The sequence below is a fragment of the Bombus impatiens genome, unplaced genomic scaffold (genome assembly GCF_000188095.3).
Source record: "Bombus impatiens unplaced genomic scaffold, BIMP_2.2 scf_0203, whole genome shotgun sequence".
NCBI lineage: Eukaryota > Metazoa > Arthropoda > Insecta > Hymenoptera > Apidae > Bombus > Bombus impatiens.
This window is the reverse complement of record NT_176622.1, coordinates 555,309-579,437: the sequence shown is the minus strand read 5'-3', so window position 1 is coordinate 579,437 and position 24,129 is coordinate 555,309. Positions and strand designations below refer to the sequence as shown.

General features: G+C 37.4%; 1 protein-coding gene across 4 annotated transcripts in view; it reads right to left on the bottom strand.

Annotated features, from left to right (window-relative positions):
• Window positions 1-24,129, bottom strand: part of LOC100743134 — a 45,600-nt gene that overhangs the window by 14,110 nt on the left and 7,361 nt on the right. The window contains exon 1 of one of the 4 annotated variants that reach the window (XM_012383211.3): window positions 8,034-8,060. The exons of the other annotated variants lie outside the window; for them this stretch is intronic. Coding sequence (XP_012238634.1) covers window positions 8,034-8,045 — 12 coding nt within the window. The 5' untranslated portion in view covers window positions 8,046-8,060. Of the gene's footprint in view, window positions 1-8,033; window positions 8,061-24,129 lie in introns of those variants that run through there. 4 annotated transcript variants of the gene reach the window in all.

Genomic DNA, 24,129 nt, shown 5'->3' with positions numbered 1-24,129 from the left:
ATCTACAAGTAGAATTAAGGAAAAAGCGTTGTACGTATTTAATTAGATTGTTCGAAACATTCGTAGCGTTTTTCATCGCGTTTCGTAGCATTCAAAGAGGATTACTCATCACGAAACTTCTGCTAAATATTTAGACGCTAACTTTAGCATAAATATTGTTGCTGGTTGAAAAGAGAAAGCGAAATTGATTAATTGTTATTGTATCGTATTTATATTCGTTTATTTGTATTATGATACTTATGCCTATTGCAATGATTTTGTGTATGTGGCTGCTTCGTACAATTTTTTTTTTATCTTAGTTTATACCCTGAAGCTAAATCTTAATCCATCGTTCAATTATGTTTATCCGATTACGTGATACGTGTGTTATCTATTAGGTTGTTCCGAAAGTTTCTTTTACAAGGAAATAATAGTTTTATATTATTCTATTGGATTATGTACGATCCATTTTGTTCTATTTATTATATTTGTTACATTTCGTCTTTTGTGATTGTATGTGTCAGAAAATAGATGTATGTACATGCGCATCGTACGAGCGAGGAACGAAAGAGAAGAAAACAAAAGAAAAACGCCATGAAACGAGCGCATCGCGTATGTGTCGAACGAATGAATGCGCAATAAAACAAATTCATTCCTGTTTTACAAGTACAAGAGAATAGGGCGCTGTTCGTTAATATTTCAAGTTGTTATATTATACGTAAAATAGTTATACCGTTCTAAATAAATTTTGTATTTAATAAAACGTGTGATATTACTTTAACGCTATTGTTCCGATAGAACAAAATCGATCATACAAATCAAAATAAATTTTCTTCTATTCTAAAAAAATGTCCTGCGTCTATTATTATAAAGCAAAAGAAACTTTTGAGACGACCTAACATAATTTTTATTTGGTATACACATCGCATAGTTTAATAGGGAACAGTCAATTTTCTGTATCCGATATTCGAAAGCGCGAAAGTTTATTAATAGGAATATGGATGAGCCTGTCGATGTGCGACTCCCTGGTGAATTTTGGTGGTCAGACTTTCCTTAATTATCTCGTTGCGACGCGCGTACGACGAGAAGATCGAGGAAAACGGATGATCAGATCGCAATGACTTTAAGGGGGCCTAAGGTTAATCCGTACAAAAATAAGGCACGTTTTTGTGAATTATTTGTGACGACACGGTTAAAATCTCTTTATTAAAACCAATAGTACATTAAAGTGTGACATTCGAAGAATATTGCATAAAATTTTCACGAAGAAATATTAAAAAATATGGCAATGGCAGCGATTATTCGGACGTGTCTCGGAAAAAATCAAAGTTCATTCGTTAGGTAACAGTTTTCCCCGGGTAAAGCTGGGAGGGTTTTTCGAAATTTCAATTTTTCACTTTTTTGGAACACTTTGAAGGGAAAATTAGCCGCAAATTTTCGCAAAATCGGCTAATTTTCCCTTCAAAGTGTTCGAAAAGAGTGAAAAATTGAAATTTCGAAAAACCCTCCCAGCTTTACCCGGGGAAAACTGTTACCTAACGAATGAACTTTGATTTTTTCCGAGACACGTCCGAATAATCGCTGCCATTGCCATATTTTTTAATATTTCTTCGTGAAAATTTTATGCAATATTCTTCGAATGTCACACTTTAATGTACTATTGGTTTTAATAAAGAGATTTTAACCGTGTCGTCATAAATAATTCACAAAAACGTGCCTTATTTTTGTACGAATTAACCTCAGCCTCCCCCCCAAAGAAGATAAAATACTCTGCAAGATTAAACTTCGTATCGGGGCAGCATGTTTTGGAAAAACTCCTCTCCGAATTTTCTGACAGTAGTCGGTGAATAACTGACGCACTGTATATCTTCTACGTGTCAGTGTTTGGTATATCTCGTTTCTTCTTTGTTTCTCTCTATTTGTTGAAAGCTCTCAATTCCGCTTCACGCTTCCCTTTATAAAGTTTGCCAGTTGCCATATTTGTTGCTCGGTCGTTATTGTTACTATTTCGAAATTGATTAATTAACAAGCTCTCGTTTCCCAACAAGACGACATTGGCTGTTAATTAGAATGTGCAATTTCATTCGTACCATCCATTGGATATCGGTACGTGCATGGTTATCACGGGTTGTTTGTTCTTATTTTAATCCAATGTTTTCAGTGGTGGAAAATCGGATAGCCGTACAAATACCAATAACTCGCTGAAAAAGCTATCTTCTCGATGATGAAAAATTGGATGGTCGTGCGGATATTAATAATTACTCGAAGAAATTTATTGTTAAAAAAGAGACTTGGCGCTATAGAATACGAAAGGTCAACTATATTTGCTGCATCTATATTTACGTGACGTTAGTCGAGATAATTTATCGTGAAAGATAATTTTAATGTCACTTGTAACGAACAGACACCACCAAACATCCTATTGAACCGCAAACAAGACAAGTCAAATACCTAGGACTCCACCTAGAAATACAACTCACATGGAAACAGCATACTAAATCGATAATAGACAAAATACAGGCAACAAGGAGACAAATGCATTGGCTAACAGGTCGAAAATCCAAATTAAGCGTAGACAATAAATGAAAAATATACAAAACGATCATAAAACCAATCTGGACGTATGGAATATCACTATGGGGGACAGCAGCAGTCAGCCATAACCAAAATAGAGACAATGCAAGCTAAAATTCTTAGAACAGTAGTAAACGCCCCATGGTACGTTAGGAACGAGGATATACGGAGGGACCTGGGAGTACCAACGGTCAAAGAGGAAATTAGAAGACACGCAGGAAAATATTAGGTCATCCCATAAGTTCGTGTCGACTTTTGCGCATAAATTTCATGTGTCGATTTAGAAACATACGGCGATAAGGGACCAATGCACTCGAGCTTAGCTGATCGAGAACAGGCTAGAGCAGATTTTCGTGGGTATAAGATCGTAATATAGCGAACACAGTGACTTCTAACGGTAAAAAATCACGGGTGAAATGCGTATCCATTTTCGACATCTCGTGTTATATGAATTTCGGAAAGGAAGTTCTGTAACAATTGCTACGAAAAACATATATGCTGTTTACGGAGAAAATGCGCTTTCATCTCGCACCTGTAGGAAGTGGTTGCAACGTTTTAGAGCTGGGAATTTCTGTTTAGAAGACGAGGAACGCTCCGGGCGTCCTGCTCAGACAGACGAAGATAAAATTCCGGATCTTGTTGAAAAATCACGAAGTTTGACAGTTCGAGAGATATCAAATGTTCTGAAAATACCTAAGACAACGATTCGTAGGTGTTTAAAAAAATAACATATATAACCGCTCGAAAAACAGCATGAACTTATGGGATGACCTAATACGAAGAAAGAATAGGAACACACCCAAACCGGCTAGCTGTGGAAACGATCAACACCTGAAACATGGATAGAAGACTGAAAAGGAAGCATCCAGCAGACCTCGCAAAGGACACAACCTAACAAACACGAAGATGGTATCCCACTGGCGGTAGCCACTCATATGATAATCTAACAGCTAAAAAATTCTACCAAATGTCCAAACTCGACAAATTGTGAATGTAAACAATTAAATAAAAAAAAACTTGTAACGATAGCTTAATCCCTCTACGTTTTTTCAATCTTCTCCGCCGGGTTCGTACTTTACTAAACGTAAACGTTGACGAATTTCCGATGTCTCGATTCCATAAAATTTCTTCTTCCTTGAAATGTAGTTTGATGGGAAACATTGAAAACGCCTTGTGTAAGAATCTGTCCGAAGCGTGGTTAAACTCGAGGGAAATTGGTTCCCTGAGCGATGCACACAACGTCGAGTTGGCTGGCAATAATTTGTGTTACGTAAGCGCATCTCGCCAACTCGTTTCCTCCAGCCGTACTTGATTCACTTTCCATATTTCGCCTGGAAGGTTGACCTTCCACTGGACTTTACGCGAATGGCTCGAATTTAAGCTCGAGCATCGAAGGTTGCCACGTAATAACTTCCAGATACATACATGCATACGTAAACACACACTTACATACATACATACATATACACGTGACCTGAAAGATCGTCCTTCGTGTCCAAATACTCAAATTTCACAGCAAAGTTTTATTTTCCTCGTGCTACTTTATGATTGTTTACGCAGAGAGACGCAGGAACGTGTAAAATATATTTCTACGCTATAATTTATATATTCATAATCTACCCGTGTAATTTATTCCACGCTATATTTGTAATTCATATTAACTTTCATATTTTAACATTAATTTTAAGAATAACTGTGTGTATATCTTCTTCTTTGAATATAAATGTATTCTCATTTTTTTGTATAAGTGTCTTCATCATTTTCTATGTATTTATAATATAAGTAATATGTAATATTCGATAATTATTTATTATGTGTATATATATATATGTAAATCTATTTATTAAAATATATATCGCTGTTTTAAGTTAATAACGAAATATGAAAAATCTGTGAAAGATAAGGCATGAAAAGAACGAAAAAAGAGGTTCTAGACTGTTCTAGAGTGGCTAGAGTGTCAGTCGAAGACCGCAGAGGCGTGCATTATCGAACAGCCGCGTTGCTTCCACTTCTCAGGCTAATGGCCATGAACTGATTAGGCTGACGAGATCGAGTCTTTCTTTCTATCGTTCGTTAACAGGTAACTACGTATGCATATAGCCCGCTTCAATCGAGGCAAAGGTTAATTTTAGCGATTGACACTACGCTCTCTAATTGCTCGTTAATCACGTTTCTCGTAGATAGAGCAATCGCCCTTGAATAACCTTTCCGTAGTTCTATCCTCGTTTGTACTATGTTCGTCATCGGGAACTCTCAATGCCTAGATAAATTATGATTTATGGCAATAATTTACAAGGATATTGCAACGATACGAATTTCTTTTTTTTCTTTTTCTTAATTTATTTCAACGTCGATTGCTAAGGTAATTTTTTGTCTAGAACTTATCTTTATTCGACTAATTACAACGTATAATTTGATCGTAATCCAAATCGATCTAATCGATTGGATCGCGAGAATTTCTCACGATCGTTTACGACGACAAAGAAATAATTTGATTTTCAGGAGACAGGTTTATTAAAATTTCGATTGCTCGCAAGGTGGATATTTCGTGAAAAAAGAAGAGGAGAAACAGGTAAGCATTCCTTCGCGAGTTTCGAGATCGTACAAAGTTTCGGATTCAAGTTTCGCGAATGTAAAAACCAGGTCTCATCCTTGCTTTTATTATCCGCTAATTTGAAATTTCAAATTTCCTTCGTCGACGACTTTCGAGTGCTCTTTTAAAACGGAATATTAGGTCGGTGCATATCAAACAGCGCCTTCTACGATAAAAGTTTAATTCCTCCCCAACGTATCGTACACTTAATCGAAATTGTTGAATCATATGCAAGTTATTCTTATTTTCCATTTTTTCAGGGACCATCTTGTTTCGTTATTCCAGACTCGTAAGGATGACTCTTTGAAGCATAATTTCGCGACTCAAAAAAATCTCTTACAGCGGAATTCTTGCAATTTCTTCGTTTATAAACCTCGTTAATATGATTTACGCACTAAAAAATTTCTCGGATGAAGTAGGAGACGTCAAGATTCCTCAAATACTAATTTTACCGCAAACCTTCGTGGTATTTTTTCCAAATTTTCGCCCAAGAAAATCGCACGAATAATAGAGCGTGATATTTTTATCATAAATCTTGCCAACATCGAATGTTTCGATTTCTACGATAGCAAATTTCTTCTTCTCCGATATAATTGACGATCAACGATGGGACAAGATCGAAGGCGTGATATTTGCGCGGCAAATTTAAACTTCGAGCGAACCACAAGCCAACGGATCTAATAAATGCAAGGAAGATAAAGATGGAAGAGCGGTGTATGCTCCGTATTACAGGCACGAACGTTCCGACTTCTCTTCCGCGTTTTCGCCGCGAAGAAAAGATTAGTTCCGTTCGCAACAAGTGATCGTTAACACGTTCGCGGTCATGTAGGTCACGATAGTTGTTGCGCAGGAGTTCACGTACCACATGTAGGTCGACATCGACACAGTGTGAACCGGACAATCTACTTATCGTTGCTTCTGAACAAACAACGTCGCCCACCTGAGAACCTACTCGTCTCGAGCAATTCTCGTAATTACCCGACGAACGCGAGCGAGTTTATACGTTCACCGCCACCGACGATCATCGCTTACTATTTACGATCATCGCTAAATATTTGTCATTGTTATTTTATTATTGTTTTGTAATTTATAGTTATATATAATAAAAAATAAACTGAATATTTTGGAAGTATTAAAATAAGACGAGATTTTATCAAATCTCTTAAATTTCTTCTTATTATTATTTAATTATAATTATATACAGGGTGGTTGGTAACTGGTGGTACAAGTGGAAAGGGGGTGATTCTACGCGAAAAAAGAAGTCGAAAATATAGAATAAAATTTCTTTTTTTAATTTTTCCATCGAGACAACGATCTACAGTGAGATTCGTTATAACGAGACGCGATAAAGTGCAGGCGTACCGAGCGAAAATTCAAAGTCGACTTTCTCGAAAACAAAGCCTCGAACGAGAAATTTGTATTCTATATTTTCGACTTCTTTTTTCGCGTAGAATCACCCCCTTTCCGCTTGTACCACCAGTTACCAAACCACCCTGTATAATATATAATTTCTTGGACTAATAGATTTTCGGCGATGTTAACGATTTACAAGGACGCGCAAATTCAGGAAATTATGCAGCTTCGAGGATACGCAAAGGATATAACTTCGCTCTTCCGGGGTGAAATTGACCCACGGAGGTCCCTTTATTTTCCGATCTCGCGTTATTCCGTTAAAAAGAGTCTTCCGATAAAAGTTACTTCTTTCAGTTAGGACTAACATTTGGTAAAAGATCGATCGACGTTACAACGAGTTGTAAGGGAAAATCGGAAAATAATCGGATTCTTGTGGCTCGATTAAAACCCCGGGCAGGAAACAAAAATTGCGTGATACAAACATATGTACATTTTATACCTCTGCATCGAGTTTCATAATTTTTTACTCATCAGGGATCTATCAAAAGTGCACAGGTACAATATTTTAAGACGACAACGAAAAAATAGAGAAAAAGAAATTACGCGTATTGTGCAACAGGTAGAAAGAAGACAACACGGAACACATATTACTGGAAGGTGTTCTATATGAAGAAACGAGAGCAGCTCGTTTGAAGAGAAGAGAAGAGAAACAGTGGAAGAGACAGTGGCGGTATAAACTGAAGACGATGCAAGAAGACTACTTCATTACGTACAAGAAACAGTGAAAATATGAGCATTGTGCTGAAACGAACGAGAGAAGCTCAGGGACACAGGACTACACCGAACACTCATTTGCTTAAGTACACGTTTGCTTAAGTACACATACAGTATTAAGTAGCTGCGGATCTAAGCGACAAACTATAGCAGCTATTACAAATTGGTACTGTTTTATAACATTTTCGATAAATGCAAGAAGCGTTAATGATAATGTATAGTGTAGGTTTACTTAATTACAGCGTACTTGCTTAATTATAACGATAACGAAATAATATTTGAGCAAATGTTATAACGCGAGTGTTAAGTATTTAAGGTAAGCAAATATAAATCTGATTAAGTAAATTAAGTAAAAGTGAAAGACAAATAGAAATAAGTAGAAAGTAAAGATAAATAGAACCACTTAGCTGCGTGAACTTGAGCTAAGCAACGTTTAACGATAAGAAACGACGAAAAGTGAGATTAAAGTGAATGTAAACCATCCAACGATATACAGCGTATAATTGGCAAATTGTAACATGTGATAACATGTACTACGATAAAGAATACGAAAAATGAAATTTTATGGTGCGGTATGTATACTATTTACAAGAAAACGAAGTTACACAAAATATGCTCTTACGCGTGAACAAAACAAATAGAAAATAAACCAGAACAACGATCATAAATTAATCTAAACTCTATCAGCTGTTCGTACAATTAACCACGTCTATCCCTTATAATTTATATTATTATCTATCTACATAAATCTACATCTTACGTATTGCCCCATATCTTCTTTGTTATCGTATTTCCTCCCCTGATTTCTCAGTCCAACTTTCCTCTATACATTCCCCTTGCTTCTTCCTCCTTCTTTGCCCTAATTGCCTTGCCCACTCCAATTTATAGCGCGATATATTTCAATCTATCGCAGCTCCCACAGTAAAATATATAAGAACGCGTTATTACGAATATCACCGTGCTATTTATAATAGTACTGGTTGCAGGATGATAATTAATTATCGTTCGTATCTGTTGTTTATCGTGTCAATTTGCCCCGGTTCGATAATGCTATTCTTTTCTGCTCCTGTCACAACGCAATATCATTGTGCAAAGATTGGATTTCTTACTAACATCGCACGTATTTTGTTATTGATATTTACCGCTTTCTGTATATTTTTACTCGTGACTATATACAGGATGGTTGGTAACTGGTGGTACAAGCGGAAGGGGGGTGATTCTACGCGAAAAAAGAAGTCGAAAATATAGAATAAAAATTTTTACAGTGAGATCCGTTATAACGAGACGCGATAAAGTGCAGGCGTACCGAGCCAAAATTCAAAGCCGATTTTCTCAAAAACAAAGCCTCGAACGAAAAATTTGTATTCTATATTTTCGACTTCCTTTTTCGCGTAGAATCATCCCCTTTCCGCTTGTACCACCAGTCACCAACCACCCTGTATATTTGACAATATTTTTCAAAATATACAAAATACGTGGAAGTATCAAGCTATTTGATCGCTCTGCAAGTTCTATCTCTGTAGAAACAGATAGTCGTGCGGTGAAATACGATGGCACATGCGTTTACATTATTTATATATTTATATATAACACATTATTTATATATTTTGCATATATTTTTCATTAATCTTGTATATTTTCGTTTACGATTAACAGGACTGCGAAACTCGACACATTTACAGGAAATTAAAAAGCGCGCAGAGGTAGGAGGACGCGCGTAACACGCAAAACTCTGTAAACTATGGAAAAGCGGGGAATAATATTTCGTAAGCGAAACTTCGATTCTACTTCGCGTTTCTTTCTATCGTCCGGCGATTCATTTCGATTGAATACGGCGTTCACGCGCACCGATTTCCTATTTGTATCGCGATAAATGAAATTAAAGAAGTTGTACACCCGAATTCCATTTACTGGGACGAAATCTCCGTTAATTCGGTTGCACGTGCTACTGTCGATTCAATTCGACTTCTGCTAAATGAATAAAAAATCATAAATAGGCGGGCAGAGCCTATGAATTTGCATTATACGAAATCGATGAATCCAGACGAACGAGCAAGCTCTACCGTACGTTCAAGCGATTCTCAACTGTCCCTCACACGAGAACTGTTTTACAACGACGACGTTGAAGAAAAAACGACGATGGTGAATTGTTTGCATTAGCAGATTGCATAATAATATCACAGCCAGGCATCCTACTGGTCGATCAAGTAGAACAGGTTTCAAATCCTATACTGTCCACTCAGGCATCTGTCGATCGATATCGAATCGAATGGCTAAGGTCGTCCGGTAAGAAGTTGTTAAAAAGTCCGACAGGGAAAAGAAACGGTGGGATTTACGTGGTTAAAAAAGCGTGCACGTAGAAAGGTTGTCTCGATAGCGGAACGATTTTATTTACTACCTCGAGAGACGTTCACTCGGAGGGGCCGCCGAGTTGTTTCAACGTGAAAGAACTGCTTTGCCATTCACTCGATTCAATGAACATCCTTCCGTAACGAATAATCGACCGATGATAACTGCATACATATTTATCTGTAGCCAAGCAGAATCGTGAGAATCTCGTTGAATCTCGTCTGAAATCGTATAACATGCGGTTGGTCGTGCGAAAATACCTGCGCCAGTGTTTTATATTCAATTACATTCGCCTTGTTAATAACTGCTCGTTACGCATTCTGTTTTATTTCCAAACGATTATAGGATAGCATAATAAATATTCATTGACATTATCTGGCCGAATGTTTTACGCTTGATTTTCAAGGTACACGTATAGTCGTTCTACATGCACGTTCTATATTTTGTTTTCCGGTTAACCAGAGACGCGAGGAAAAATTGGGTCGCATAGCTGAGAAGCGAATTACTTCGATCGCGTAGGATCGTAAGGTAAACGTCATAACAGGATAGAATGGTAAATATTAATTGGCGAATATCTGGCTGAACATTCGGTGCTTAACTTTCAAAGTATAAATTGTTCGCTATGCATATATCGTATTTTATTTTCAAATTAGCCAGCCGTCAGGAGAAATTGCCTCTCACAAGTGAGAAGCAAATTACATCACCGCGATCACGAAATCAACGATACGCTGCGAAGAATAGAACGACAGAAGAAACCCGGTGGGGAATATTAGGGAACAAATTACTGAAAAACTAATTTAACAAGATAAAATGAAAATCTACGTATAGCGAAGCTCACGGAGATATTAAAAATTAAACGAATTAGAAACTAAGGGCATTCTGTCCGGAGGAGTATTATATGAGGAAGAATATTAAGTCGAATTAGAAGCAGAGAAACGTCAGGAAACGAATAAGATCGACAGTTATAGAAACTAGAACGCTGAAGTAAAATTTGAAATACGCTGTACCTATGCTACGATATATTGTATCGTGTTATCTATGCTACGTATCACGTTACATTATGTTGTTCCATGCTATGTTAGCTAGCTATATACATCGTGTTATATTCTGCTATATCCGTGTCCTGAATTCTTATTCTAAAGAGGACAGAGTAACAGGATGAGTTAAAAGACTCGTTTCTCGAATTATACAGGGTGGTTGGTAAAAAGAAGTCGAAAATATAGAATAAAAATTTCTCGTTCGAGGCTTTGTTTTCGAGAAAATCGACTTTGAATTTTCGCTCGGTACGCGTGCGGTACGTTATAACGGATCTCACTATTTTTACTCGCTTATATTCTGCTATAATTTATTATACAGGGTGGTTGGTAACTGGTGGTACAAGCGGAAAGGGGGTGATTCTACGCGAAAAAAGAAGTCGAAAATATAGAAAAAAATTTTTTTTTTTAATTTTTCCATCGAGACAACGATCTACAGTGAGATCCGTTACAACGAGACGCGATAAAGTGCAGGCGTACCGAGCCAAAATTCAAAGTCGATTTTCTCGAAAACAAAGCCTCGAACGAGAAATTTTTATTCTATATTTTCGACTTCTTTTTACCAACCACCCTGTATAATTCGAGAAACGAGTCTTTTAACTCATCCTGTTACTCTGTCCTCTTTAGAATAAGAATTCAGGACACGGATTCATTCGACTTCAAATCAATTAAATCTAGATCTACGTGCGTGATAAATATTTCTTTTCACTTTCACGCCATTCGTTTCGTCTCTCTCGCTAGTACTACTGAAATTCGTTTTGGTTCACTAACCGACCGTTTTCTTTCCTGGAGTCGGCCAGTACGCGCCACGTGTTTCGTGCTTTCACTCGTTAAGCGATCGCATTTTTCCTTCTTCCTTTTCCTTTATTTTTTTTTTTCTTTCTTTCTCTTTTACTTTTTTACTTGTTATGACGTAAGATGTTTTATGGAATAAGTTTTCAATCGCGATCGTTCGTTTGCCAATCGAACTACCATAATTATCTATCCATCGAACTATAATCAGATTTATATCAGATTTGTATGGCTTTACAAGAGATTCGAATGCAAATAATATGAAAAAGATATCCAAAGTAAATAAAGTATTCTTTATTATTATCATTTATTCTCTTCGTCCATTTCTTTTTGGATTTCAGTAATACCGCTCGTTGCAAAACATCGAGCTTACTTGTGCCAAACTTGTAAATCAAAGTTTACAACCTGAAACCTAAATCCGTAGAACCTAGTTACCCAATCTGTGGCGACATTCTTTCGGTAATACGCAAATTATAGCGCTTGCTATAGTACCTGGTAGGCAAAACAATTTTCCATGTAATTTCAATTCTCTTAATTGTTATTCTCAGAACAATAAAGTTGCAGAAAAATTCGCAGTAAAAGTACAAATAGTAGGACAGAAGATGAAAATAGTAGGACAACCGTATCTGATATGGGACACCGTAATATCTCGACAAGTGTTTTTTTTTTTTTTTTTTTTTTAATATTTCACATTCACAATTTATCCAATTTGGACATTTGGTAGAATTTTTTAGCTGTTTGATTATCACGTGGGTGGCTACCCCCAGGGGGGTACCATCTGTCTCGACAAGTGACTAACAAAATTAATAGGCAACGGCGTAAAACGAAACATCGCGCAAGCCCGAGCTTCGCTCGCAAGCCTGTCGTTGTCGTATAAAGCGTATAAAAGTTTTTCGAAGACAAACAGCGAATTCTTTTAACCAAGACAAATTGAGAAATATTACTTTTGCATGATTTATCATCGAATTTTCTTTGCGACTGATAGATGATATTCCCTTTTTCACGAATTTGGACTACGTCGATGCATAAGTTTCCTTTTCCTCCTGAAAAGCTCGTTTCTCAGCACTCGCAGTCTTTTCTACGCTCTTCGACCGTATCCCCGAAGACGGGACAGTCAACAGGTATTTAAACCTAACCGAAATATTCCATGCAATGATACCAATACTATAGAGATCAGAATTATAGCGATCTTTATTTAGCTCGTTTTCGATTCGGTACACATTTATCGAATTATGTAGATGCCACGACCTTTCGCCATCTTTCGCGCAACTTGAATATTCGACTCCTTACAGAACCTGTCGGGTTTCTCGACGAGAAACTTTTCCATAGGATTTTTTAATCAACCAAAGACTTAAAAATCCGAACGAACTTGCCTAGCAGTATTTAACAAGCGCGTAATATTTCGTTAAAAATGAACGAGCATATTTAAAGACACTTTGAGTGGCATTTCTTAGCCTGATACGTTCGAAGACGATTTGCCCGGTTCAGAGGTAACAAAATTTCTAATTTTATTAAATTCCTTCGAAATCCGAACGAACTCGATATCGATATTATATCTAATACATCGATAAGAATACTACTCGAGCGTGCAACGTAAAAACACCTCCATCGCGTTTCGTTTACAGCATCCATTACTTTTTTTACCGTTTCATTTATCGATAGTCAATACTTTTATGGGATACCGCAGCAAGTACGTAAGAGCGAATTCGTCAATGTTCTCTTCGCCAACAGTTGCAAGATGAGAGCAAAGTGTCGATATATCGAGTGGCAACTAAGTGATTGCGGATTTTCTCATTAGGTGGTAATGACAAAACCCGCAATCATTTAGTTGCCGAACACGACATGATAACATCGAATATCTACGAAAGAATAGAGAAACGAGGATGTTGAACGATTGAAAGTTTCCACGGAGGAAGATTGTTCGGACAGGTGCACGCATATAACCCGATAAACTGTAGCTGCAAATTAGAGCGGCGAACGCATAGTCGAATTAATCCAATTTGCCAGAGTCTGTAACGAGATTTGCACGTGCTGGAGGGACGGGCGATAATATAAACTCGATCGTCGGAAACCGGTCCGAAGGGGATTAAAACTTACGGCCTGCTTCGTCGTGGTCTTCGCAGAGGAATCTCCGGCTGACAAATAATTCCACTTCTTACGAATAAATTCCTTCTTTTCGAAGTTTGTCCGCGGCTCGACGAGCAGCAACCGTTCAAATAATTGCGTCTGGCGTTGAAACGTCGAATACCACAAATACCACGCGACACTCGCTAGGTTCTTCGAACTATTGGGTTGGCACCTAAGTGATCGCGGGTTTTGTCGTTAGGTGGTAATGCGGGAAAAGCCAACTTTCCCTTGTCAAGCCGTAGTAAACAATAGTCTTTAGAAGGTGATTTAGAAAAGATATTTGTTCGGTCTGCAGGACCTTAGCAAGCAAATTAATGGGATTTATGACGGGTACTTAGGCTATTGAGGGTACGTCGTAAGGATGAGCGGGCATCTGGTGTCCGGTTGGCCCGCGGTATATGGCCTGGTCTAGGTAGACGGTCGGCCGACGTAAAACTCATGTTTCTTGTTTATTAAACGTTCAGACTTGCAAAAATGTACGAACATCGACAAAGATCTTATGCACTAACAGGCAAAAATAGAGGAAATGTTTCCTAATTAAAAGTCTATGTTTCTTAATTTATAGTACGCATACTTCGTTTCGATACTTTCATTTTGCATACTTTTGCACGAAAGTTTTACACGTTCGATGCACATGTTGCATAGCGAGCGTAAGTTTGTACGTATCCAGCGAACTTTTATTTTGTCTTAACTATTATATCGTTATATTTATATTATATTATATTATTTTGTCTTACTTTGTACCTGTAAATAATTTCTTTAAAACGGTCGAGCAGGAGAACTGGACAATTCCATGAAATAGAAACTTATATTGACTTGGCAACTAAGTGACCGCGGGTTCTGTCGTTACTACCTAATGACAAAATCCGCAATCACTTAGTTGCCAATAGAAAAAGTTCGAGAAGTTTCAAGGTAAGACTCGTACGACCACTGATTAACAACGAGCATCGAGAGAATGTTATTTTAGAAGATCAAAATGATATTCCCGAAAGAACCTAAACCCACTCTTTGTGCACGTAATACCAGACTTTCTCTGATCATTTGTTTCCAACTTAACTTACACGTTACACAAGAATTACCTAAATAAATGGTCCGCGATTGCGCCACTTTCTCCACTTTGAAAACAACTTTGCTGCTGATTCGATCGACTATCTAACGTTATTTGTCACCGTAACTTCTACCTAATCTGATCGATGTCACTGGCGAGAAACTTTAGGCTAGTTGGCTGTACGTCCTTTAAAGCAGAATAACTTTGTTGGAATTGGACCAAACGATTTTTTGGGGCCAGTTAGAAGGATCAGTTTACCGGATGACGCGTCTGGAAAGAGTTTGGAGAAAATTACGAATCGATGGACGAAGACCACTTTTTGCGACTTCTTTGTTCGAGCTTGTAACGAAAACTTCAAAAATACGTTTTGAAGATTTATGATCATGCTGAAAATATTTCATTGGGATCGGTCAACGCTGTTGCTGATCGTCTACCTAGCCGTTGATTTCAACAAACGATTAAAAACGATGGAAATCGAGGTTCAGCCACGTTTCCGACTTATTTTCACTGGTAGAACAACCTCTGGTCGATTATTTACTCCAGTCCGGACTTTAGCCACGTTCAAGCATAGTTGATAAATCGGCCAACTAGATTTTCTAATTAATTTTCTGACTAAGCGGACGAGCGAAGAAATTGCTTTAGATTGCTATGTTTGCACGAGCAATCGTCTTACGCCTGCTTGAACGTGTTATCAGGTCGCACTTGGTATATCGCGACACGAATCTTCGAAATTTTCCGTGTCATCCTCTGTACAGTTAGCTATGGAACGCTGGTTTAATGTAGGTACGGATAAAAATCCAAAGGAGTGGCCAGCTGAAAGTCCCGCAACGTTAACGGGAGCTTCATCCTTGCGATAACCAAGCAATTAAAAACAAATTTAACTTCGTTCCGTGCGACACAAAGCGAATAGGAGGACAGTCTGGTAATAATTGGTTGTCACAATAACGAATCGTCTAGCCGTTACTAACGAGACGCCACGTTTGTTAATTGTTTCCTCCGTGCATCCGTTCTCCGTACTTTTGCTCGTTTTGTCAAACGTTCTGTGCTGTCCCCCCTCCCCACACCAATGTATTTTTATCTGCCACTTGATCGCAAGACTCGCAAACACTCTACGATGAAATACTAATTGATCGTGCTGATGATGTTCTCTTTCGTGGGTAGCAATATTTTATACGAGTCACTTAAATGTTAAGGAACCCGACTGCAAATTTTTATCCGCTAACGAATAACGGAATAAGTTTGGCCAGAAATTGGCCAGGCCAATTAAGATCAAACCAATGTTGTTTGTAAGTGACGAATCAATTAACAAGCTCAGATCAAATAAGGTCAAGTCGATCAATTTACGACTACAAAATCAATTCATCAGCTGAAACAAATCAATTTGCAAGTGGCGAATCGATTAATAAGCTCAAATCGATAAATTTATAGGCGTCGAATCAATTATTATGCTCAAATCTATCAATTCAAAAGTACCAAATGGATTAACGAGCTTAAATGAATTAATAAGCTCAAATCAATCAATTTACGACTGCCGAATCAATTAATAAGCTCAAATAGATCAACTTGTAGGTGTTGTATCGATTAATAAGCTCAAATCAATCAATTCACGACCCACAAAACAATTAATAAGCTGAAATAGACCAATCTGTAGGTGTCGTACCAATTAATAAGCTCAAATCAATCAATTCACGACCCACAAAACAATTAAAAAGTTTAAATAGATCAATTTGTAGGTGGCCAATCAATTAATAAGCTCGAATCAATCGATTTATAAGTGTCGAATCAATTATTATACTCAAATCTATCAATTCAAAAGTACCAAATGACTTAACGAGCTTAAATGAATTAATAAGCTCAAATCAATCAATTTACGACTGTTGAATCAATTAATAAGCTCGAATAAATCAATTTGTAGGTGTTTTATCAATTAATAAGCTCAAATCAATCAATTCACGACCCACAAAACAATTAATAAGCTTAAATAGATCAATTTATAGGTGTCGAATCAATTAATAAGCTCGAATCAATCAATTTATAGGCGCCGAATCAATTATTATACTCAAATTTATCAATTCAAAGGTACCAAACGGATTAACGAGCTCAAACGAATTAATAAGCTCAAATCAATCAATTCGCGACTCACAAATCAATTAATAAGCTTAAATAGATCAATTTATAGGCGCCGAATCAATGATTATACTCAAATCTATCAATTCAAAGGTACCAAATGGATTAACGAGCTCAAACGAATTAATAAGCTGCAATCAATCAATTTACGATTGCCAAATCAATTACTCAACTCAAATCAATCAATCTAGAACTTCCAAATCAATTACTAAGCTCAAATCCATCAATTTGCAAGTTCCAAATCAATTACTGCACTCAAATCGATCAATTGAGAAGTGACAAATCAATTACCATGCTGAAATCGATCAATTTCCACGTGCAAAGTCAACGTTTCAGACAAACCTTTTTTTTTTCCTTAGATAGGCTTCGTTTTTTCACACATCTGTCCAAACATACGTACTTCTAATCGTACTCGTAACGTACTCCTAAAATGACGCGATTATACAACAAGTGTATAAATAAATTTGAAGCTTCCATATTGGGAATTTTTGATATATACAGGATGGGTCACGTAATAGTTTCCGGTTGCAACTCCGTTGCCAGTGCAGTCACGAAAAAATATCAAAGAGAAAAGTCGAATGGTTCAAAGAGTACTATGTCGGCACGACCACGCTTCTGTAGGCGTACAATGATGCACGTGCAATCAACTAGTGCGTTATTTTTTTAAGTGAATATGCATATTTTTTTTACATAGGTAGATTCTCCTCTAGTCGATCCAAAAAGTATCGGGAATGCAATGGTAAAAAAAATTATTAATCGTCGAAATATTAAAAAAAAGATAAATACAGCTTTTTAAACGAAGATGCTTAAATTAAAAAAAAAACGCTCGTGGGATTTTCGTAACTGTCGTCTTTGATCTGTCCGCTCATGACAAAAACGTCTATGTATTTAAACGTTATTTAAAAAACAGGATTTATTTAGATCCTTTAAATTCTATTGGAAAATTAAAACAGTGGATAATACTGATTAACCCGGTTACGAGAACAATTGTATAGCGCTGTTTGAGATGTTTACGATATAACGGAGAAGCTTTTGAGCATCTTCTTCAATAAGGACGTATCTTTTGAAATATCTCGACGATTAATAATTTTTTTGCAATCGTATATCTTTTATACCCCGATATCTTTTTGCGTATAATGGCGGCAGAAATCTATCTACGTGTAAAAAAAAATATGCATTTGCATTTAAGAGAAATGATACAATCGTCCATCTCATATGCACCACATTATACTTCTTAAAAAATCACGCTCCTACGGACGTCCTACGTACTCTTCGAAGCGTTCGTCTTTCTCCTTTGACACTCTTTTGTAACTGCTCTGGTAACGGAGTTATAACCTCAAACTATCGGTCCATACATCGACCTAACATCGTCGGAAGAATGTCGTTAAAAATACAAAATTATTGCGAGAAATATATAGAAACAGCAGTCGATCATCCGGACTAGGTTTAACCTAGCCCAATAATAGGATTAACCTAACCTGGCTTAGCACGACGATTTACGTAACTGTGCACACACAGATACAAATCCATTTGCAAATAAAAACAATGTCTCTGAACGATACCTAATCGAATCAATACGCGTTTCCTCTTCTCGTTACAAAGTTTGACGATCCTTTGGATTTAACCTAACCCAACAATACGGTTAACCTAACCTGACTTAGCACGACGATTGATGTAACTGTGCACACACAGATACAAATCCATTTGCAAATAAAAACAATGTCTCTGAACGATGTTCAATCGAATCAATACGCGTTTCCTCTTCTCGTTACAAAGTTTGACGATCCTTTGGATTTAACCTAACCCAACAATACGGTTAACCTAACCTGACTTAGCACGACGATTGATGTAAATGTGCATACACAGATACAAATACATCTGCAAATAAAACCAATGTCTCTGAACGATGTCTAATCGAATCAATACGCGTCTCCTCTTCTCGTTACAAAGTTTGGCGAACGATCCTTTACAGGAAACAAATGACAAGAATACCGATACAAAGATAGAAAGTAGTAAGGTCTTCTTGGAAACGTAAAGGTGACTTTTAGACATCGATCTGAACAACACCGGTGCTAACAATATTAAAAGAAACTATTATTGGTGTATCATTGACTATCGGCTACGACTATAAATAGAATATGTTCATCCGTTAATGTCATGTGGCTTTCTATTACAAGCGATCGATGGATCTATGAAAGAGGAAGCGTTCGCGAAAATCGCTCCAACATCTGGCAAGACCCAACACCGGAGAGAAACGCATAAAAGCCTAAAGCAAAAGTATATAATTTGCCGCGTCTCGACACACACGGTTCTTGCTATAGTCGTGTCTCTATAATAACTCGTAATGTATATGTTTCTGAAAGCGAAAGCTTCTAATGCAAAACGGCCGGTCACGCTTGCGTTCGTGCAAAACCGGTGAGAAAGCAAGGACTCGCTTTCCTCGCTGTTTATTAAAGCGCCACACTATGCTCGATAAATCCTGATTTTTGCAGCTTGGTCAAATAATTAATCCTATCCACGCCTATCCAAGCCGATCTAAATGAAACAACAGATTCGAAAGAGAAAACCTATAGAAAACGATCGTTCTCCAACGCTACAATTATTATCGTCTTTCGACCAGTTAATTGCGTTTCGCGAGTATACGCGTCGGACAAAAACTTTATCTCGCCGTGTTTCATTCGTCGCCATTTGTATCTGTTTACCCACTCAACCTAACCTAACAATAGGGTTAACCTAATCTGACTTAGCACGACGATTTACGTAACTGTGCATACACAGATGCATGGTCCTAAGCCCATGAGAAATGTCTAAAACTAAATTCCGCGGCTAACTGGTTAATATTGGGTTGGCAATTAAGCGATTGCGGATTTTATCGATACTATCTATTGACAAAATCCGCAATCACTTAGTTGCCAACCCAATAGGTGTAATGTTATGGATGTGCGATGATAATATATACAGAGTGCGACAGAAAATTAGAACAAAATATGGAGTAAACTTTTGTCGGTGAAGGTTCAGTTTTCGAGAAAATCGACCTTGAAAATTTATCAAGTATATTGAAACGTGGCTGTATATGTATATACAGGGTGGTTGGTAACTGGTGGTACAAGCGGAAAGGGTGTGATTCTACGCGAAAAAGAAGTCGAAAATATAAAATAAAATTTTTTTTTTAATTTTTCCATCGAGACAACGATCTACAGTGAGATCCGTTATAACGAGACGCGATAAAGTGCAGGCGTACCGAGCGAAAATTCAAAGTCGATTTTCTCGAAAACGAAGCCTCGAACGAAAAATTTGTATTCTATATTTTCGACTTCTTTTTTCGCGTAGAATCACCCCCTTTCCGCTTGTACCACCAGTTACCAATCACCCTGTATATAGAATAGCAGACGAAAGAACAACGAAGGGACAAGCGATGGAACAGAGGTACAATTTTACAAAATAGGATTGTAACTGACAAAAGCAGCGATGTAATCGAAAAAAGCTGCACGACTGTTACCGATATATGTACGAAATATTTCGCGCAGGGATCGATTCAATCGAACATCGCGAAGTAGCTTTCTCGAAGAAATTAACTTTCGACATTTTCGTCCAGTAGGAAAAGAATAACATTCGATGAATTCAACCGTATGAAATGAAGTTCACGCGTTACACATTGTTAGATGTCCTAGAAAGAATAATTAATGAAACGTCGATCATTTTCATTTGTCTTTCGTTGCAGTGTGCAGAGCGAGCTAGGTGAAGTTGTCAACCCCCAAGTGTAAATTTGTACAAAAGCCAAACAGTACTATACTACTACTACTACTGCTATTACTCTACGATACTGCTTTGTCCAATCGAAATCTTTGTTTGTCCACTCTTCAAAAAAAAAAAAAAAAGGATCACCAAATGAAAATTGAAAAAAGTTTCACATCGGTGCCCTATGAACTTCTCCGTTGACTTTTAAATGCCATACGACCGCGCACGATTTAACCACATTTGTGTGCGAAAAATTTTCGTTCTGCTACTCTGCAAATAAAAATTGTCAGCTCTTTCATTAATTTTCATCTGACGATAACTCTTTTTCGAGGAGAGGACGAACGAAAATTCGTAGAAACTTGGACAAATCTTAACCTACTTAAAAATCAAAGAGAAGCTTCATGGGGCAACACCGAGGTGAAATAATTTTCATTTTCGTTTGGTGATCACTTTTTCTCTTTTTAAAGACAGACGAGGGAAGATGTTAATTCGCCAAATGTGGTCAAATTTTCTTTTGGTTTGGTTTTAACAACCAATACACCTTTCTGTCTTTAAAATCTTTAATTCTCGTCTTATGGAGACATTTTGAACGTTATAATCGTCGTGGTTTGATCATTTCGCAGTTGCACTTTCCATTAAATGGAAAATCACCAGCGATGCCCATTACTCCTTCTTTCCCACCCTTTACCCTTCAGTTTCAAACTTCCTTTTGTCTGTAGTCGGCTATTTGACGCCGAAAGCGTTGCGACCGCATCGAGCGTACAAGGTTCTGTATCGAAAGTAGCTTGTGTCAGCAATAACGTCCGAGGCAATCACGATCTATTTTTGCCATGTTCGAAATGATCGGCTACACGTGAAAATCACGCACGCGTCAGGGCCACCTGCGACTTTATCGTCGATTAAAGCGAATTCGTAAACCCTCGTTTCCTTTCTTTATTGGAAACTGGATCAAGCACAACTTATCTCGCTGATCGATTTCACAAGTTAAAGCGCCAACGACCCATAAGAAGACGACTATACCGTGAACGTTTATGCATGGCAAGTTTATTTATTTGTAGGAAATTCTGAAAGTGCAAAATCGTAGTCGATGCGTGTATAATGTGAACAGATATGTATGTCAGTTATTTATTAATTATTATTATTATTCTGATATTATGATTATATATTATACAGGGTGGTTGGTAACTGGTGGTACAAGCGGAAAGGGGGTAATTTTACGCGAAAAAAGAAGTCGAAAATATAGAATAAATATTTTTTTTTTAATTTTTCCACCGAGACAACGATCTACAGTGAGATCCGTTATAACGAGACGCGGTAAAGTGCAGGCGTACCGAGCCAAAATTAAAAGTCGATTTTCTCCAAAATAAAGCCTCGAACGAAAAATTTTTATTCTATATTTCCGACTTCTTTTTTCGCGTAGAATCACCCCCTTTCCGCTTGTACCACCAGTTATCAACCACCCTGTATATTATAATTATGACTATTTATTATTATTATGTTAGTTATTTACCAATGATCTAAAAACTGAACTTGGTTCTTCTTCGTAAATTAAAAAAATAAATCACGACTAGAACATAGCTAAAGACACGAAACATGAACTTGCAAATAAATACGATGAGAGGAAAATGTCTGGTTTCTCGAACTCTTTGATCGTCTCTGTTCTGTCTCTAGATAATTGCATATGGAAAAATAAGTACCTATAATACGCAGAAAGTGTGTAAAGTATTCAAGGTATTAGATTGTCCCGAAAGTTTCTCTCGTTTTATAAGAAACAACAGATACAGCACATCTTTTGTTTCGTATTATTCTATCGAACTACGTATGATCGTAATAATATCGGCTTGGCAACTAAGTAATTGCGGATTTTGTCGATACCACCTAATGACAAAATCCGCAATCACTTAGTTGCCATGCCAATAGAAACAGAAGAAAACGCATCGTACGTAATTCAGTAAAAAAAATATAAAACGAAAAGTGTCATGTATCTATCGTTTCTTTATAAAACCAAAGAAACCTTCGCGACAACCTAATACTTTGAATACTTTACATACTTTCTGCGTATTATAGGTACATAATAGAAATACTAGGTATAATACATTAATAGGAAAGGTACGTTAATAGAAATATTAAATAGGATTCTCGTAATATTTGAAAGTTGAAACCAATTGCTGTTCCAGTACCTCGTTACTTGTTCCCACAAAAATAATTCTCCCTTAGTCGTATTTATTTACGAAAATACGAGTAACCATCTTGCATCCAATTGTTAATTGCAAAAATTCGCGAAGAAAACGTTCGCGAAACGATAACCAACGCGTAACTTTGGAAACCGTCTGACGACGAGTAGAGACCACGCTCGAGTTAAAATATCGAACGTTACCGGCTCTACAAAGCTGAATTACGTAACGAAACAAGGAAACTGAGAACTTTGGAGCCGACCATACTTCGTCCGACTCGGCGAACGAAACGATTCTCGAACCAACGATCGTTGCGAAACAAAGTGGAAATCTGTGGCGAGATTTCGCGATTCTGCGAGCTCGGCTCATCGGATCGATACAAACGATCATCGAGGTCGGCTGCTGGAGGATGCATTAATTACCAGTTTCCTGTTTTCGTTCGCTGAACCATCCGATCTTTAACGTGGCGCGATGGCCTTGTCGCCGCGGCGCGGCTGGAAAACGCGTCGCTTTTCAACTGGTATCGATGTAACGCGATCCGTAAATGCGATTTTCACTGGGATTACGCTTTCATGGCTCACGGTAACGCGAGTATCTTTCAATCAGCGGGCGGCAATTTCTACGCGGAATACGGCGACAGAGGAGAGACTGTTGATTAGGTAGTTCCGGCGGAGATCGAATCGATCGTTCGAATTGAAGAGTGTGGCGCGAATTGGAAAAAAGAAGCAGAATTGCAGGTAATCCGGTTGATATAGATTAGAGAGGGAAGCGAAAGAGCTTCGGAAAGAGCGAAATTGGCCGTATGATACGCGAAACAGACGGTTAGCTATGTCCGCTGGAATTCTGTTTATCTGAACTTTGTTCGTTGCATCGTTCACTTACATCATTCGATTAATATTTTACTATGCAAGTTTTACAAATTGCTAGTACGTGTTTAATATCTACTGGAATATCTAGCGAAATCGATTGTTTTTTAATTAATTTCTTGTCCTCGTGATTAGCCTTCTCTGTGGTCAGCTGTTTAGTACGTATATTTGTATGTAGGGATTTTCGAGAAAAATTGACGATGAATTTTATTATAGAAATATGGTTTTATAATAATAAATGAAGATGATAAAAGAAATATATTCTTTGCGGAATTATTCGAATAATAGTACGAAGAATTTTTCGTTATCGCGTAATCGTTTACGAGCATACAGGGTGGTTGGTAACTGGTGGTACAGACGGAAAGGGGGTGATTCTACGCGTAAAAAGAAGTCGAAAATGTAGAATAAACATTTTTCGTTCGAGGCTTCGTTTCCGAGAAAATCGACTTTGAATTTTGGCTCGGTACGCCTGCACTTTATCGCGTCTCGTTATAACGGATCTCACTGTACATCGTTGTCTCGATGGAAAAATTAAAAAAAAAATTTTTATTGTATATTTTCGACTTCTTTTTTCGCGTAGAATCACCCCCTTTCCGCTTGT